The following is an 18,128-nucleotide window of genomic DNA, read 5'->3' on the forward strand; positions in this document are numbered from 1 at the left end:
ATAAAAGTGAACCGAGACTCCTATTCGGACGGACTAAAATTAAAAAACGGGACTTCAGACGGAGGGAGGACATATTATAATAAGATCAAAATCAACAATATCTCGAGGTGAGAAATCACCATTCCAACAGTCGAACTATAGATTAAATCTAGAAAACAAGCAATCTCATGCGTTATAAATTTGCAATTAATTATAGCCCAACTAAAGTCTTGAAATACATGGAATAAGTACTCACATGTTGCTGTCTCTTTCGACCATCACATGTTACTTGGTATAGTATGAGTGAAGATGATAGAGTTTTTCAGAGAGAGAAGTGATTTGGGACTGAGTTCAAATCGGCGTGATTTTGTTTCTCTCTCTAGAAAAAAGAAAACAAAAAAAATGAAAACAATTACAACTAATTCAAAAACGTTTCTACATAATGACCAGTAAACCCTTTGGAAACAACTTGAATTGAGTAGACTTCCGTTAAAGACCCGGGGTAGATTTGTCATATTATTAATTAGAGGAGTGGCTGACGCAATTTTCAAAAGGCAGAGTGATATTATGTTAAATCAATCTATCTGTCTCTGAATCTGCGAATCGGATAGCAAGAGGGAGGTATTAATTAAATTTAATTAAAATACCTTCACTAAAATATACCCCTCTCCTACTAGGAAATGTACTTGTTGGAAAGATGAATTGAGAATTTCTAAGTATGTGGAGAAGAGAAAATATGGAGTCCCAACTTGTTGGGAAGAGAATAACATTTATAATGTAGAGTTCCAATAGATATAGTTACTAGGTATATTTATATCTAGAGTCCTATAAATACCTATGTACTCCATGTATCAATAACAATTCAAACCAAATACAATGTAGTCTTCAAAGCTTTTAGTATTTTTAATTTTAGCATTTTACTTTTCAACATGATATCAGAACAGGTTCCATCTCTTGCATGGATCAATCTGTCTCTATAGCAAAAAAAAAACCCCACAACTTTGAGGTGCCAGATCTGTGTTTGTTTATGGCTGGATCTGTCTTCTTTTGGTCGAGGAAAATCAAAACTTTCAAATCACCCTAAAACAAATCCCATAATCTCAAACTACCGAGATTTCATGGGAGAACGGCCGAGGAACTACGCCGTCAATAAGAAGTGAGCATCCGACGTCTGCACAATGACGGCGTCAAGGGTGAGCAAGAGCAGGCCGCCCAGAAATTAAACGTCGTGGTCATCGTCAACGGTGAAGAGCCGGAGACGTGGGAGCACAATGGTCGGCGAAGCACCGACTGGTGATCGAGCAGGTGCCTAAATCTTGAGTGGCGGCAGCTCGACGTCGTCGGAGGAAAAAGAAAAAAAATGAAGAGGCGGAAACTTTTTTCTCACCCTTGAACCAAAACTCAAACCAAACCTTTAGTTCTAAAATGAAGAGAGAGTGATGGTCAGTAAACTGTGGAGAAATTGAGGAACAGTCCGGCAAGAGGGGAAGAAGAATTACACTGCCGGGCAATTCCAAAATTGACAGGTCAGTAGTGAGGAGCCGAGAAGGCTGATATGACCGAGAAGAATGGCTGACAGTAGAAGCAGCAGCAACACCACAAAGGCTTCTAGAGAAGCGATGGTCGGCGTAAGAAGCTGACATCGGAAAAATGAGAAGAAGAAATGTCGAGAAGATGGTCGGCCCCATTGAGAGAGGAGAAGCTACTGTCAAAGAGGGGGGCAGCCGGGAGAGGCTGCGAACTAACATTATAATTGCAGAAGCGTTTGGCTGGGGGGAGATATCAACCACTGCCAAACGATTTATCTCAAGAATCAAGAAGAGAATAGCCAACGTCTGCGCGGCACAAGGGAAGAGAGATAGCATCGCCACGCAACTGCTGTGAAAAGCTGGTGGGAATGAGATGTCGGCAAGAGGACGTCAAGAACCTGCTGCCAAAAGACGCTTGAAGCGTGCAGTGTGTTTAGTGATTGCTCTGTCTCTTCCTAGTGCTTGTAAAATTATCAAGCCTCCTAGATCCAGCGAATCGACTAGATCGCAGGGTCTAGGAACTCGCGGAACTGGAGAATCTCGGTCGTTGGATACACAGAACACTCCTTCAAAACCTTCAACCACGAATACTAAAATTTAGCACAGGGAAGTAGGGATTGATCCCACAGAGATGGATGCGTAATGATTATGCATAGAGATCTGGAAACTATTTTTTTTTTGGTTTGGCTGCTGCCACGCATTTTTTTTGGGTTGAGGAAATTAAACTAGGCTTGGAAATGAACTCTGCTATGCTAACAGCTAGATCTAGGCAGAAATGAATATTGCATGAAAACTAAGACTAGACAATCACTAGATCTAAGGACTCGTAACTAATTTACCTAGACCAGGGAATTTAAAATGCAAGTGGGACCCAAAGCTGAAAAGGTAGATACGGACGAAAATAAAAGCTGCAGAATAACTAACTAAAGCATCAACTGAAAAATAACTTCATCTTCTCCGACGGACTCGCAAGAACACTCGGTAAATTTAATCGGACGCGATTCGAAAACAAACAATCAGATTCAAAACAGGTAGGTAACATACGAAAAGATAACAGAAAATTCTACGCTACTAGACGAAGCCAAACAGAAACAGAGCATAACACTTGAAATTCATGCACAAATCTATCTCCCCTGCTCAGATCCAAAACTCGGATGCTAAATCCACTCCGGATCCAAGCATCCGACACAAAACTCCAACCAAAAACAGCTCCATAACAACAGATTTGGATTCTCCACAGATCAACAACAACAATTACAGATCAACAATCGAACTCCCAGATCAAACATCATGTCGACAGAGAAAATAGCTCAACATAAATCAACTCCAACTAAGGTAAATGAACCAAACAGAAATGCATAGGAAAATTAAGCAACATCAACAGCAGATTCGACTCCCGAAAGTGAAGTTCGAAAAAAAAAACAAGAAACAACAAACTGAAATTAAAATGATTGTATCTTCGCCCTCACGCGGACGGTGTTACGTCGGAACTACTGAACTCAAAAACGACCCCCTTTACCATCCCGAATTCCCATTTCCAAGTGTGTGTGTGTGTGAGCTAAGTGTGAGCAAAAGTTCTCCTCCTTTTTTCGTGCTGCATACTCCTCCATTTATAGGCGTTGAGGTGGGGCCCAGCGAGGTATAGATAGACTTTGTTGCCCTCAGCTATTAACTCCCTTCCTCTAGCCTTCTTTTTCTTCAGTTTTGATCAATTTCTGCTCTGTTCCTCGCTAGACTGTTTCCTCCAGTATCTCCTGGATCTAGCGCTTTATCACACACCTGGCTTAATCAAACATGTTAGACCCAACAGAAATGTGATGCTTTTCACTATATAACCAATGCATGAAATTAGCCTTATCAACGCTGCTGAACGAACAAAGCCGACAAGAGAAGAAAGGCTGAGTGGGGGAGGACAGTCCCAACCGGAAGATTCATTGAGATGAGAGAAGATGAAAGGCCAGTGGCCAACCCCGAGCAGCCACGTCCGAAGAAGAAGGCTAACTGCACAGGGCTGAGAAGAACTGTTGCCGGTAGAGTCAGAGAGGCCTGTGAAGGAAGACCTGAAGGTGAAGATGTCGGACGGCCATAGTAGTTCTGTTCGTTCCTGTTGAGAAGGCCGAAGAGATAACAACAACAGTCAAGATAAGAATACAGAGAAGGGAGTTCACAGTTTGTCGTAAAGGCCAAAGATGAGCGATGACAGAATGCGACCAAGGGGGAGAGGAAGTATGCGACCGAACAATCGATGGCTGATTTACCGGAGAAGAAAGTAGCAAGACAGCCGGAGAAAGACCCGCTAGGAAAGGGCGCATGAAAAAAGGTTGAGAAGAGGCCGCAAGCCGCTGCAGAAGGTGAAATGAGGCGGTTGTTTGAAGTCGTCCGTATGCAAGGATGAGTAATTTGGGCCTAAGTGTTATTGGGCTCAAAAAGAAAGAAAAATGAAAAGAATGGGCTCATAGTTTGAGCTGGAATGGGTCGAGAATGGTCCCCCAAATTAAGCTTTGGGCTGCAAACTAATTTCAGTCCAAAGACTTGTTAACTCCTCGACATGAGTCTAAAATGTCTGATTGAACTCCTCGACATGAGTAAAAACTGTCAGTCAGAAAAAAAAAAATGAAGAGGCTCCTAATGGCACGAGCTAAAACTGCCGAAGATGGCTCCTATGGCATGAGCTAAAACTGCTGAAGATGGCTCCTAATGGCATGAGCTAAAACTGCCGAAGATGGCTCCTAATAGCATGAGCTAAAAATGCCGAAGATTGCTCCTAATGGCACGAGCTAAAACTGCCGAAGATGGCTCCTAATGGCACGAGCTAAAACTGCCGAAGATGGCTCCTATGGCATGAGCTAAAACTGCCGAAGAAGACTCCTTGACACGAGTTAAAACTGCCAACCAAAAATTGAAGAGCTCTATGACACGAGTTAAAATAGTCAACAAAAAATTGAAGGAGCTCCTTGATAAGAGTCTAAACTTTCAATGAAAAGTGAAGAACTCCTGAATACGAGTATAAACTATTTATCACGACGAAGTCTCCATATCTATTTGGCTTCTTCGACACTCTCTTCGGCTTCAGACTCTTCACTCTCTTCTCTATTTCCTCTCCAACTAAGCTGCTGGCATCGAAATCTCGCTGCTCCGGCACATCCATTGTCGACTCCGCTTGCGGAGTTTGTCTTATCTCTGCTTCCTCTGCTGGCGTAGGGGTTATACTCGTATCAACTCCCCCCTCGTTAAGCTCATCCTTGTCCCCAAGGATCAAATGAGGAAAACGCCGTTGAATCACCCGCATCGGTTCCCATGTCGGGTGCACCCCACCGTCATCATCCCAATGCAGCAGGCCCTCGGCCACAGTAACGCCGTCCTTTAACACTTGGCGCTCTGCTGAGATTTTAGTCGGTCGCGCAACTGACTTTCCCCTCGCGAAATATGTCGGAAAGGCAGCTACCTCGCTGATCCTACTATCCATAAAAGGCTTCAAGAGGCTCACATGAAAAACATCATGAATACGACTTCCTTCCGGCAACCGAAGCCTGTAAGCCACTGGACCGATTCTCTCCACTACTTCGAATGGCCCATAGAAGCGGCGAGCTAATTTGGTGGACAGAGGACGCGCCACCGAGTGCTGGCGGTACATCTGCAGTTTGAGCAGCACGCGATCGCCCACTGCGAACTCCACGTGACGCCTGTGCTTGTTCGCCGAATTGCACATACGTTGCTGGGCTCTCTCTAAATTCCGGCGTAATGCAACAATGAGGTCACCGCGCTGGCGAACAACTTCTGCTACATTTGGAGGGTACGCTGCAGAGGGGGGTGCTGCAATTAAAGGGGGAGGTTCTCTGCCATACAAGGCATGAAAAGGAGATGTCCCCAGGCCCTCGTGGTGAAAGCAATTAAGGGCGAGCTCCGCCCACGGCAGAAAATTCGACCACTGTGCCGGACGATCTGCCACAAATGTCCTCAAATATTGCTCTAGTCCTCTGTTTCTAACCTCTGTCTGACCATCTGATTGAGGATGGTAAGCGGTTGTGAAGTGTAGCTTTGTACCACTCAAACGAAGCATATTCTCCCACGTCTCATTGAGGAATACCGAGTCCCTATCCGATACCAATGTTTTAGGAAAGCCATGATGCTTCACCACCGTGTCGATGAACAAATTTGCGACTCTCCAAGCGTCGAAACGAGTCGGGAGTGGCGCAAAGTGCGCATACTTGGATAAGCGGTCCACCACCACCATGATCACTGTGAACCCCTGGATTGCGGCAGCCCGGTGATGAAGTCCATAGAGACATCCTCCCATACCTGTGAAGGAATTGGTAAAGGCTGCAGCAAGCCTGCAGGTTTCTGAGTTGAATATTTCGTTGTCTGGCACTCGAAACAAGCTTCCACGAACTGCTTGACATCCCGTCTCATCCCTTTCCAATAGAACGCCGCCGCTAACCTGCGAAATGTGCGATCAAATCCCGGATGACCAGCCAATGGGGTCGAATGGTGCTCAAACAATAAGGCATCTTTTGTCCTTGAATCTGCTGCCACAAAGATCCGCCTGTTACGAAACACCAACCCATCATGCATTGCAAATATCAAAGGAGCTGAACCATTACTGATTTTCGAGGCTAACTCTGCCAATTCCGGCAGTTGCTCCACCTCCTCACGCAGAACCTCAAAAATATCAGGAACCGGATGGCCCACTGCCAGTAACAACGCCGAGTCTGGTTGCTGGTCCTCGACCTCGACCTCGACATCGCGACGCGACAGAGCGTCAGCCACTCGGTTTGATGCTCCCGTCTTATACTCAATCCGAAACTTGTACCCCATAAGTTTTCGGGCATACAACAGCTGATCCGGGGTCTGGATTATCTGTTGTAGTAATTCCTTAAGGCTTCTCTGATCACTTCGAATCACAAACTCTCGACCCAACAAATATTGTCTCCATTTTTGTACTGCCTCCACGATTGCATACAACTCTTTATGGTAAGTGGATGTAACACGGCGTCGTGGTCCCAGCTTCTTGCTAAAGAATGCAATTGGGTGGCTTTCCTGCAGCAACACCGCCCCAACACCAAAATCCGAAGCATCGGTTTCCAAGAAAAAAGTTTTCGAGAAGTTCGGCAAACGTAGCACCGGAGCTGTAGTCATTGCTGATTTTAATGCTGCAAAGCTTCTATCCGCATCCGGTGACCAGTGAAAAGAATCCTTCTTTAAGAGTTCTGTAAGGGGTGCCGCAATCGTTGCATACCCTGCTATGAAGCGTCTGTAGTACCCTGTTAAGCCCAATAACCCTCTTAATTGTTTGATCGTCGACGGGGTTGGCCAAGCCACCATGGCATCAATCTTGCTCGGGTCTGCTTTCAACTGTCCCGCCGTGATAAAATGTCCTAAATAGTCAACTGTGGAGCAACAAAATGAACATTTTGACAGTTTAATAAAGAACTTATGAGATTGAAGGATAGATAAAACCTCCAAAAGGTGGCGCCCATGATCCACAATTGTCGGACTGTAGATTAAAATATCATCGAAGAAAACGATGACGGATTTCCTAAGCAGAGGGCGGAAGATATCATTCATGGCTGCCTGAAATGTCGACGGAGCGTTTGTCAACCCAAACGGCATTACCAAAAATTCAAAATGTCCATCATGTGTCCTGAAAGCTGTCTTGAACACATCATCCGCGTGCATTCGAATCTGGTGGTACCCGGATCTCAAATCCAGCTTCGTGAAAAATCGCGCCGCCCCCAATTCATCAAACAATTCGTCGGTTGTGGGGATGGGGAAATGGTCGGGTACCGTGGCAGCGTTCAGCGCGCGGTAACCAATGCAAAAGCGGTATGATCCATCTTTCTTCCTAATAAGCAGAACAGGCGAAGAGAACGGACTCTGACTAGGTCTGATGATGCCTGTATCAAGCATCTCACGTACCTGGCGTTCAATCTCGTTCTTCTGAAAGTAGGGGTACCGGTAGGGGCGGACATTCACAGGTTTTGTACCCGGTAACAGATGAATTCGATGATCGAATGGGCGGGCTGGGGGCATCCCCGAAGGGACCTGAAAAATAGCACTGTAGGTTGTTAGGGCTGCCAACACCTCTGGCGGAAGGTTGTCCGGGAATGTCGTGGCATCGGACGGTGTGGAATCCACCTCGGGAACTGGGACCATCTCGAACAGTTCTGCGATGCCCTGCAGAGACAGGATCGAGGCAAACTGTCTCGCAGAAACCTGACGAGGCAGATGTTGTTCCACCCTTAAACACACCGGGTTCCCGTCCCGCAAGAATTCAATGGTGCCTGCGTCATAGTCGCTTGTCACGCGATGGAGGGAGCGTAACCAAGCCATTCCCAAAATCACGTCTGGGCCATGAATGGGCAGAATGTGAAGTCCCACCGAAAACTTTTGACCTTGAATGATCAGCTTGGTCTGAACACTGACGAACGAGCACAAAAGCGACTCGCCATTCCCTACATAAACCCTAACGGGCGAACCGCCTTCAATGGCAGTTTTAATTTCTCTGCGATCCGGGGGTGTAAAAAATCATGTGAACTACCCGTGTCCACCAAGATAAGCGCCTCCGCTGAACCCGATCGAATCAGAACGTTGTCGCCCCTCTAAGGCATAAATGTGAGATAAATCTGCAGCAATGATCTCCTGCACCTCCGCAGGCTCCTCCTGTGGTTCCTCCTCGTCCTCATCAACACCCATGTAGGCCAGGAAATTTCTCTTGCACACATGGCCCGCTACCCACTTCTCTGGGCAATACCAACAAAGATTCAATCTGGAGCGCTCTGCCTTCTCAGCTGCAGATAACCGAACTATTGGTAGTTTTGAAATATCATATGGTTTGTTGGAGGTATGATGCTGACGACCAGAATTCATCTGAGCTGCTGCAGGGTCGCGCCACCAGTAGGCCCGACTGATTTGCTCTCGCGAGGCTACCATGGCCTCCTATTAGCCACCGACGTTGGCTGGCTTCGGTCCACGGCACTATCAAACTCCCACGCAAGTGCCATCGCAGCTGCCACCGAAGGTGGATGTTGAAACCGCACCTGATTTTTAACCGGTTGCTGCAATCCCCCAATGTAGATGGGCAGCAGTGTCGTCTCCGGAATGCCGTTAATATTGTTCAACAGGCTATCAAACTCCTTGTGGTAGTCCGCTAGAACCGGTCTGGACTAGCTTGGCGATCAGCTCAATATAGTTAACAAAGTAGCGGGGATCAAACTTTCTCCTAACATCATCCAAAAAACTCGACCACTGAGCGAACGGGTTGTTTGCTCGATAATTAAATGCCCACTCTGATGCAGGGGGTAGAAATAACATGATCACATAATGTAAACGCTGATCCTCCGGCATTTGGATGTGATCGAAGTAATATTGAATTCTCGAGATCCAGCTAGGCGCATCGGATCCATCGAAGAGGGGCGGCTTCATCTTGAACTGCCGAAATGGATCCTGATTTCCGCCACCTGACCACTGCCGCACAGCCGGTATGTCCCAAGCAGTGAGTTGACGCTCTGAGAAAGTATCCGCCGGGCCCTTAGGCCAAGGGAGATCCCAAGATGTGAGCGGGCGGGAATTGGGAATCTGGTTTGCCTAAGGGCGTTGAAATCCCGGTGGTCCTCCATACAATGAAGAATCCCCACTCGAAAAGCCCGAAGTGTAGCACCCCGATACCCGCATACTGAAATCGTTGCTGGCCGTGGGACGCCATTGGTGATTGGCAATCGCAGAGGGCCCAACACCGCCACCCCCCAGGGGCAACGAAGGGATCGCAATGGATATCGCGGTCGTAGGATCGACCCGCGAGGCAGCCGCAAATGCTGAACCATAAGGTGGTTCGCGCTCCGATCTGGGTAGCGCAGTATCCGCCGATCCTGTTCCTCGAATTTGTTTTCGAATCGAGCCATCGAAGCCAATATGGACTCTAGGGTAGTTGATAGAGGATCCACATGAGGCGAATCCATGATCTGTGAAATCACCGGTGAAGTAGAAATCGGCAATTCCGTCATCGGGAGGGTTTCCACACGACAACGCGTCGAAGGCGGAAGGGACATGGTTCGGGAATGGAAGCACCAATTTGTTAAGAGAAATCTTCCCTCAACACGCTGGAGGCGCCGTTTGCACGTCTCCAAGAACACACGAAGGCAGTCGCAGGCTCTCCCCGTCGATCACGCCGTTTTGAGCAGATTGAACAAGAAGTAAAAGTGCGCAGCAAATGGAAAAGTAGGTTATTTCATTCATGATCGTAAAATAACGCTATCTTCCCTTTTTATACTAAGGACCCTAGGGTTGATTCGACCTACGATTTGGGAAAGAATCAACAAAGAAAACCCGAAAAGGAGCTTATAATTATGCTCGACCCAAAAGATAAAATAAGTTTGGCCCAACACCAAATTACATTTAATAACTAAATAAAATAAGCTTGACTAAAAGGCCAATTAATAGGAGACGAAGTCTCCATATCTATTTGGCTTCTTCGACACTCTCTTCGGCTTCAGACTCTTCACTCTCTTCTCTACTTCCTCTCCAACTAAGCTGCTGGCATCGAAATCTCGCTGCTCCGGCACATCCATTGTCGACTCCGCTTGCGGAGTTTGTGTTATCTCTGCTTCCTCTGCTGGCGTAGGGGTTATACTCGTATCAGAGTGTTGGAAAGATGAATAGAGAATTCCTAAGTATGTGGGGAAGAGAAAATATGGAGTCCCAACTTGTTGGGAAGAGAATAACATTTATACTGTAGAGTTCCAATAGGTATAGTTTCTAGGTATATTTATATCTAGAGTCCTATAAATACCTATGTACTCCATGTATCAACAACAATTCAAACCAAATACAATGTAGTCTTCAAAGCTTTTAGTAATTTTAATTTTCCGCATTTTACTTTTCAACAGTACTAACAACACGCAAATAAATCTAAATTCAATGCCCTTTTTCTAATAAATCCATCTATGTACAATATTTGAGTTGGTTGAAATTCTTACATTGAATACACGCATGTGTAACCTTAAATCGGATAGTTAATACAGTTGATGATGGTAACGTTATTTTCACTATAAATGCTGTAAATTTTTAAAATTAATTGCATAAATTTAGATCGTACACAATCTAAAAATCGCTCTCGAATCGGATAGTTAATACAGTTGATGATGGTAACGTTGATTCATGATAATATTTCAACTAGATTAGCTCTCAATTTAAATAGGACATACCTGAAATTCGATGGATCGGCCCGAATGACATCAACTTGTGTTTTAACGAACAATGGATAAAATATGAGATATAAAGAATAAAAATGAATAAAGTAGGTAAGATATAAATATGCGGTGGTGAGAGTTTCTATCAACTAGAAATAGAACTAATTTCAGTGGACTATCAAAATGGACCATTGAAACTTAATGGAGTATACAAAAACAGAGCAAGAGACTGGGAAGTCATGCACGCGGCTTGCCTCCGTTGTGGCACAACATTATTGAGCTTTAAAATAGTCCAATATTTTATGAATTTACTATCAATGAGTTGATATAGTCAATTAGATCATCCAAATTGGTATATGAAGAACCTCCCCTTTCAACAGACTTCTTAGCCATTTTGGACATACCATCTGCCCTTTCAATAAACTCATTCTTTCTCACTTCCATAACCTCTCTAACCGCTTTCTCAATAATCAATCTATCACAAGTATCTTTAATGTCAAGTCCAATCTTCCAAACTTCACTCACGAACCTACTATTAATGGTTTGATCACCAAAATAAGGCCAGCATATCATTGGCACACCAGCGACAATGCTCTCCAGTGTCGAGTTCCATCCACTATGCGTCAAAAATGCACCCACTGTTGGGTGTCCGAGAACCTCCTCCTGCGGCGCCCACTTCACCAAGTAACCCTTTTCTTTAGTACCCTCCGTCAATTCTGCCGGGATTTGATCGGCCCCATCTTCTCCGGTGACCAAATCTGAGCGCATCACCCACAGGAATCTATGAGAGCTATTGACCAAACCATGCCAGAACTCCATCAATTGCTCTCTCGTTACAACTGTTATGCTCCCAAAGCTCACATATATCACCGATCTCGGTGGCTGAGCGTTCAACCAATCAATGCAGCTCCGGTCTTCCAGCCATAAATTTCCGGCTACAATTGAGGCCTCGGATTTTTTTTCAATGAGCCTGGATTTCTGGTGCTCGTGGATCGGACCAATAGAGTAGATTCGTGGCAATTCTTCGAGCATGGCTGATAAAATCGTCCCCTCTAAATCTTCGAAGGTGTTGAATATGACTGCTTGTGCTCGTACAATTTGCCTTGTCGCTGCAGCTAATCTCTGAAGAAGATGGTTGTTTACATCGTCGGTGTGGAACAAGCTCGGCAGGTCACGGCGGCGCAGGAATCCCTCCATCCCCGGTATGCCTTTCACTAATCCGTCCATCGATTTCCCTGCATAATGGAAGAAGTAAAGTTTCAAATTCTACAAAAAATGATAATGTTACGTGCAAAATAAAAGAACTCGTCCTAAAAGACTAAGCATTTCAATATAGAATGTTTATTTAGTCTATGAATCCTATATATATTGTACTTCCTCCGTTCGCCAATAATCAGTTTAGTTTGACACGGCTCGAATTTTTAGAAATGTAACGAAGAGGGTGGAAAAGGTTAGTGAAGGTATCTCATACTTTTATGTAATACTAGTATTAATTTTATAATAACATGAGTAAGATAAACTTAGTGAAATATGGAATCAATTACCAAAAATAGTAAAATGCAAACGAGATAATCATTCATTGACAGGAAAAAACGGTAAATTGAGACAATTAATGGCGAACGGAATGAGTAGTAATTAGATTACCTTTAATGGGAATTTCTTGAGCTTGAATGAGATCATTGACTTGATAAAAAGCCCAGAAGTAGGCGGCACTGGGGGTTCGGAAATAGACCAAGGGAAGGCCGTTCTCTTCCGCAAAGTCAGCGGCGAATCCGAAACTTCCGTCCGCGACGAAGCACGTGGCCGGCCGGCGGTGAGGGGAAGCGAGGAGGTTTTCGTCAGCCATCATTTTCTTGAAAAGTGGAACCATGATGTTTGTAACAGCGGGAATGATATCGCCGAGTTTGTCACCGAAGCGGGGGTGATCATCGGGGAGGCCATCGGGGATAGCCCGGAACTGGAAACCGGGATAGGCGGCGAAAGTGGCGGGGACGGAGGTGTTCTTGAGAAGGAGGCGGTGGCTGAACTCTGACACGATGAAGGTGACGTGGAAGTCAGATAAACAGAAGAGATGAGCAAGATTGAGCATACAATTCATGTGCCCCTGCGCCGGGAATGGGAATATCACCACGTGCGCCGGCAGTTTCTCTTCCGATTTCGAACTCATAGTTATTTGCTGTTTTTACTATTATTCTAAAATCCTCTAACCATTATATATGTAGTGATGAATTCTTGCATTTTATAGATGAAGGGATAATGACATTTGATTAAGTATGATAATGTTGCATTCAATATATAGGCATCGGTCATTGATTACCTAAGCAAATATGTAGCTAATTACTTGTCTATTTCGCTAAAGGAACATGTTTAGTATGTGTAACAGATTGGGGAATGATTTTGTTCAAGTTAAATAATAGGTGGCGGTTCGGCCGATTTTAGAATCTTAAAAGAATATTGCTACAAATTTGACAATTTGAGATACTTAGCTTTAGTAATTTTCATTTGGTTTATTTTAACTTCTATTTTATTCGATTTCAGTTTTTATTCCTTTTAATATTATTTATCATATGTATCTTAAGCGATGAGTGAAATAAGTGGTGCTTGTTGCATGGATCAGATAATATGATAGAAGAATATCTCTATGACTCTTATCCCTCTTCCTCTATCTGTGCCAAATTATAATCAATAAACCACACCTTCCAATTTGTAGCCATGGAGAAAATGTTGTATTACTACATTCTCGCATATGCATTCCTGACCATAAACTTCCAAACGCCTTGTTCAGCCAAAATGAGCCTTGCCACTGATCAAACTGCACTTCTTTTACTAAAACAACACATCATCTCTACCCTTCTCATATACTCGCAACAAATTGGACTAATTCGAGCTCCGTATGCAGCTGGATCGGCGTCTCTTGCAGCTCGCGTCACCGCAGAGTATCCGCGTTGAATCTCTCTTACATGAATCTCTCCGGCACCATTCCACCACAGCTCGGGCACCTCTCCTTCCTCGTCTCCCTCGACCTCACCAACAACAGCTTCAGTGGTTCCTTCCCCAAATCTCTTTCAAACCTAACAAACCTACGATTTCTTTACCTAAATTCCAATTCTCTGAGTGGAGAAATCCCAAAAGAGTTGGGGAAACATCAGAATACAAAGGCTGTGGATCGCTTACAATCATCTCTCCGGTGTTATACCATCTGAGATATTCAACATGTCAAAGCTGGTGTATATAGAGTTGGCACATAATGAATTGAGTGGAAGTCTTCCAGCAGACATTTGCAGTGATCTTCCATTTCTTGCAGTGATTTCTCTATCTGGAAATCAGCTGAGTGGCGCGATTCCAACAAATCTATCCCTATGTTCACAGCTGAAGACCTTGTCCCTATCAAAAAACTCTTTTAATGGGCAGATACCTGCAGAAATCGGCTACTTAACATCTCTTCGGATATTATACCTCGGTGATAATAGTTTGAATGGTATTCTTGTTTTGTTATTATAGCATTAGATTCACATAAATTTGATGTGTGTATGATTGTTTGTTTGAATAGTTATAATTACTATGTGACAGGTACACTACCTCCTGAGATTAGCAATCTTCACAGTCTAGTTAGTTTTAGTGTTCCAGTGAATAAGATTGGCGGTACTCTATCCTCAAATATTTTCGTGAATATGTCTTCTCTGCAAGGATTAACACTATGGCGCAACAATTTCACAGCGAATCTTTCAAGGGATTCTGGGAATCTTACAATGCTAACCAGCTTCTCAATCTCCGAAAACTACATGACAGGTAAGAAGACATTGAAAATTTGATGCTAATATTCTTTCTTTTTTTCACTTATGTCAATCCACAAAAAATAGTACCCTTCCATTTTTAGGTAACATGGCCCATCACTAATTATCACTTCATCTCCTACCTTTTGAAATAATACTATAGTACTCAAACTAATTTTTCTCCATCTCATATTTTATCAATTTTACAATAAATCGGTGTCGACCACTAGCAAGACTATTACTAACGGACAGAAGAAGTTATACGTTTGTTACATTCGGCATTCTTATCTAATAAATTATCTTATCTTTGGCAGGGATAATTCCTACCGAATTTGGCCAACTTCGCCGACTGAAGAGATTAGCGTTAGGGTTGAACAGCTTTAGTGGTACTATTCCACATGATCTCTTCAACATTTCAACTCTTCAATACCTTGAGCTTGTTCAGAATCTTTTATCTGGATTTCTTCCAGCCAATCTATGCCATACCTCTCCCATTCTTAAAAAGCTTCATCTTGGAGCTAACTCAATCTCTGGACCAATATCAAATTCTATATCTAATTGTTCTCAACTCAGGATTCTCTCAATTGGTGATAACAAATTGAGTGGTTATATACCTACGGATCTTGGCAACCTAAGACTTCTCGAAGAACTTTCACTGTACGAAAACAATCTTAAAAATGCACCATCTTCATCAAACTTGGGCTTCCTTACATCATTATCAAATTGCAGGTCTTTAACTGAATTAGTTATTGCTGATAATCCTCTATACGGCGTCATTCCAGCTTCTGTCGGGAATTTATCTTCCTCACTCGAAAAATTCGATTCTTCCCGCTGCAAATTAAATGGTAGTATCCCTGTTCAAATAGGTGGTTTAAAAGGCTTGACGCTCTTCGAATTAGAGGGGAATGAGTTAACTGGTAATATTCCCCTTTCCATCAAATATATGCATAAGCTTCAAGGATTGTATCTTGATGCTAACAAGTTGCAAGGCTCCATTCCTGAGGTTGTATGTGATTTATACAATCTTTATTTATTAAGTATTGGCCAAAACCAATTATCAGGTTCAATTCCTAAATGTTTGGGAAATATCTCTTCTTTAAGGTATATTTTGATGCAGTCAAAAGATGAGTAATTTAGGAATAGCAATCTCTATAGTTCTATCAATGAATCAGTTGTCAGGGTCTATTCCGAGCACTATTGGAAAGCTACAGAATTTGGCTAATCTGTCTTTGGCAAATAACAAACTTGAAGGTTATATTCCAATTTCCATGGGAAGCATGATAAGTTTGGTGAGTCTTGACTTGTCCCACAACAACCTCTCTGGTTCAATTCCAAAGTCTTTGGAAACACTTCAATTTCTCAACTACTTTAATGTCTCTTTCAATTCTCTGAGTGGAGAAATTCCAAGTGGTGGTTCTTTCAGAAACTTCACTATAGATTCTTTCAAGGAAAATGAGGCATTGTGTGGAATTCAAAGGTTCCATGTCCCAATTTGTCCAGTTGTTTCTGATCACAGATCAAAGAGGAAAAAGGTGGAACGAGCTTCATTTATTGCGTTTGGGGTTGCGACTTTCATTTCAATTGTTTCTCTAGCTTTTATCTTTGTCAGATACAGAGGAAAGACAAGACAACTAGAGAAGTTGATGAGCTGATATCCATTGTGCCAGAAAGGATCTCTTATTACGAACTTCTGCAAGCGACTGAGCATTTCAGTGAGAGCAATCTGCTTGGCACTGGGAGTTCTTGCTCTGTGTACAAAGGAATTCTTAACAACGGGAAGGCTATCGCAGTCAAGGTGTTTAATCTTCAGTTAGAAGGTATTTCAAAGATATTTGATGTCGAATGTGAGATTCTTCGTAGTATTCAACACAGGTGCCTGAATAGTGTCATAAGTTGTTGTTCCAATGAAGAGTTCAAGGCATTAGTACTCGAATATATGCCCAATGGAAGCCTTGAGAAATGGTTATATTCCCACAACTATTTCTTGAATTTCATGGAAAGATTGAGCATAATGGTAGATGTTGCATTGGCTTTGGAGTATCTTCATGGTGGATATTCGACACCAATTGTCCACAGTGACTTTAAGCCAAGTAATGTCTTGTTAGACGAAGATATGGTTGCCCATGTAAGCGATTTTGGGATAGCAAAGTTGTTGTGCAATGGAGATAGCTCGGTGTTAACCAACACCCTAGGAACATTGGGTTACATTGCTCCAGGTGAATTGTTACAGTTATATCGATTATGTATATAGAGTACTTTTTAATTAAATGAAGTCTTGTTTCATATTTTTTTGTGAATGTAGAGTATGGTTCAGAAGGACTAGTCTCCACAAGGTGCGACGTCTATAGCTATGGTGTGATGTTGATGGAAGTCTTTACGAGAAAAAGGCCAAATGACGACATGTTTGTTGGAGATCTAAGCTTGAAGAGTTGGATTGAGAGGTCGTTCCAGAATTCACATATCAAGTTATAGATGCCAACTTACTTATGAATGTTGATGAAGAACATGGCTAAAAAATAGTGGAATTCACATCATCTATATTGGAGTTGGCCTTAAAGTGTTGTGCAGGTTCTTCTTATGAAAGGATAAATATGATAGAAGCTCTAGCACAGCTGCAGAAAATCCAACGTGGGTTTTTGAGATGAAGCGAGAAGGTTGTTCACTCTTTACTATTGATTTAATTAGGTTTAGCTGAAGATAGGATTAATATATTTGTCCAATGACTAGTCTTATCAACAACAGCAAAAATATCTCTCTCAATACAGGTCATTATCTTGCAGTTTTCATGGTACAAAATTACAAATTAAATACATGAGAATCATAGATAAAATTTCATTAGTCCAATATCAAAGTACCAATGATGCCTTTACATCAAGATGCAAACCCCAACACATACAACTTCATTATGAAGAATATGTTACAAAAAGTAGTCATAGCATCACATTTCTTACTTTTTTAGAACTATAACCACATTCAGGCAGCAAAAAGCATATTGGTTAAGAGAATTAAAGAATAGGGTGAGAAATACACTACCTTTGTAAGCCCAACATATTTTGATTTCAATAGCCTTTTTACCGGTGAACCTGTTCTTTTCTTGTCTTGGTGGCTAACACTCGATACATTATCACCTTCATAACAAAATACATATATCACGTACATAAATTAATTACCATTATGCAACAGCTATTAAAATACTCCATCTAAATCTTTTGTATCCAATTATTACGATAAGAGACATATAGAAGATCATTTTCAACATATGCATATTTCTATTCAAAATTTTATTTCTCATGTAATTCTCGATGATCATAAATTGGCACTATAAATCACTACTAGGAATGTGGACATGCTAAGGATATCCAACCATTCTTATCACACATTTACAAGCTCAAATGTGGGTTAAAACAAGTATAGCATTGCATTAGAAAAAGCTTGAAAGCTTTAGACTCAAAATGGAAAATTTTGGGAAAATCTCATAGAGATCCTATGTTCACAACAGCAGATTTTGGAGGCTCCGTTCTCTCTGGTCCAAAAGAGTTAGAAGGTGTTCCTTATATCATAAAAAAGCCACTGATGTCTAGTTTCATTTAAATAAAATCTCATTCAAAAATTCAACGTGGCTTGGACTATATGACCGTTTTCCCTCTATCTGTCAAAACGAG

At 42.7% G+C, this 18,128-nt stretch overlaps 1 protein-coding gene and 1 pseudogene across 2 annotated transcripts; one reads left to right on the forward strand and one right to left on the reverse strand.

The window, feature by feature from the left end:
- Window positions 1–10,772: 10,772 nt before the first annotated feature.
- LOC125201688 (7-deoxyloganetic acid glucosyl transferase-like) lies at window positions 10,773–13,216 on the reverse strand. Its single transcript, XM_048099902.2, has 2 exons — window positions 12,338–13,216; window positions 10,773–11,928 (listed from the first exon to the last, which is right to left on the reverse strand). Exons 1-2 carry the CDS (start codon window positions 12,858–12,860, stop codon window positions 10,994–10,996), a joined length of 1,458 nt encoding a protein of 485 aa, XP_047955859.2. The 5' UTR covers window positions 12,861–13,216; the 3' UTR covers window positions 10,773–10,993.
- A 189-nt stretch (window positions 13,217–13,405) lies between these two features.
- LOC125192082 (uncharacterized) lies at window positions 13,406–17,245 on the forward strand (annotated as a pseudogene). The gene is made up of 4 exons (XR_016135230.1): window positions 13,406–14,171; window positions 14,264–14,482; window positions 14,781–16,682; window positions 16,769–17,245. The product of XR_016135230.1 is annotated as an uncharacterized LOC125192082 (transcript).
- Window positions 17,246–18,128: the final 883 nt, after the last annotated feature.

Source organism: Salvia hispanica, chromosome 2, assembly GCF_029641045.1.
Source record: "Salvia hispanica isolate PSC_SH4W2 chromosome 2, Shi_PSC_v1, whole genome shotgun sequence".
Taxonomy (NCBI): Eukaryota; Viridiplantae; Streptophyta; class Magnoliopsida; order Lamiales; family Lamiaceae; genus Salvia; species Salvia hispanica.

Excerpts from the sequence above, each read along its gene's own strand:
- LOC125201688 (XM_048099902.2), bottom strand. The coding sequence starts at position 12,860 with ATGAGTTCGAAATCGGAAGAGAAACTGCCGGCGCACGTGGTGATATTC. Across the intron at positions 11,929-12,337 it reads TCAAGAAATTCCCATTAAAG|GGAAATCGATGGACGGATTA; the intron begins GTAATCTAATTA and ends TCCATTATGCAG.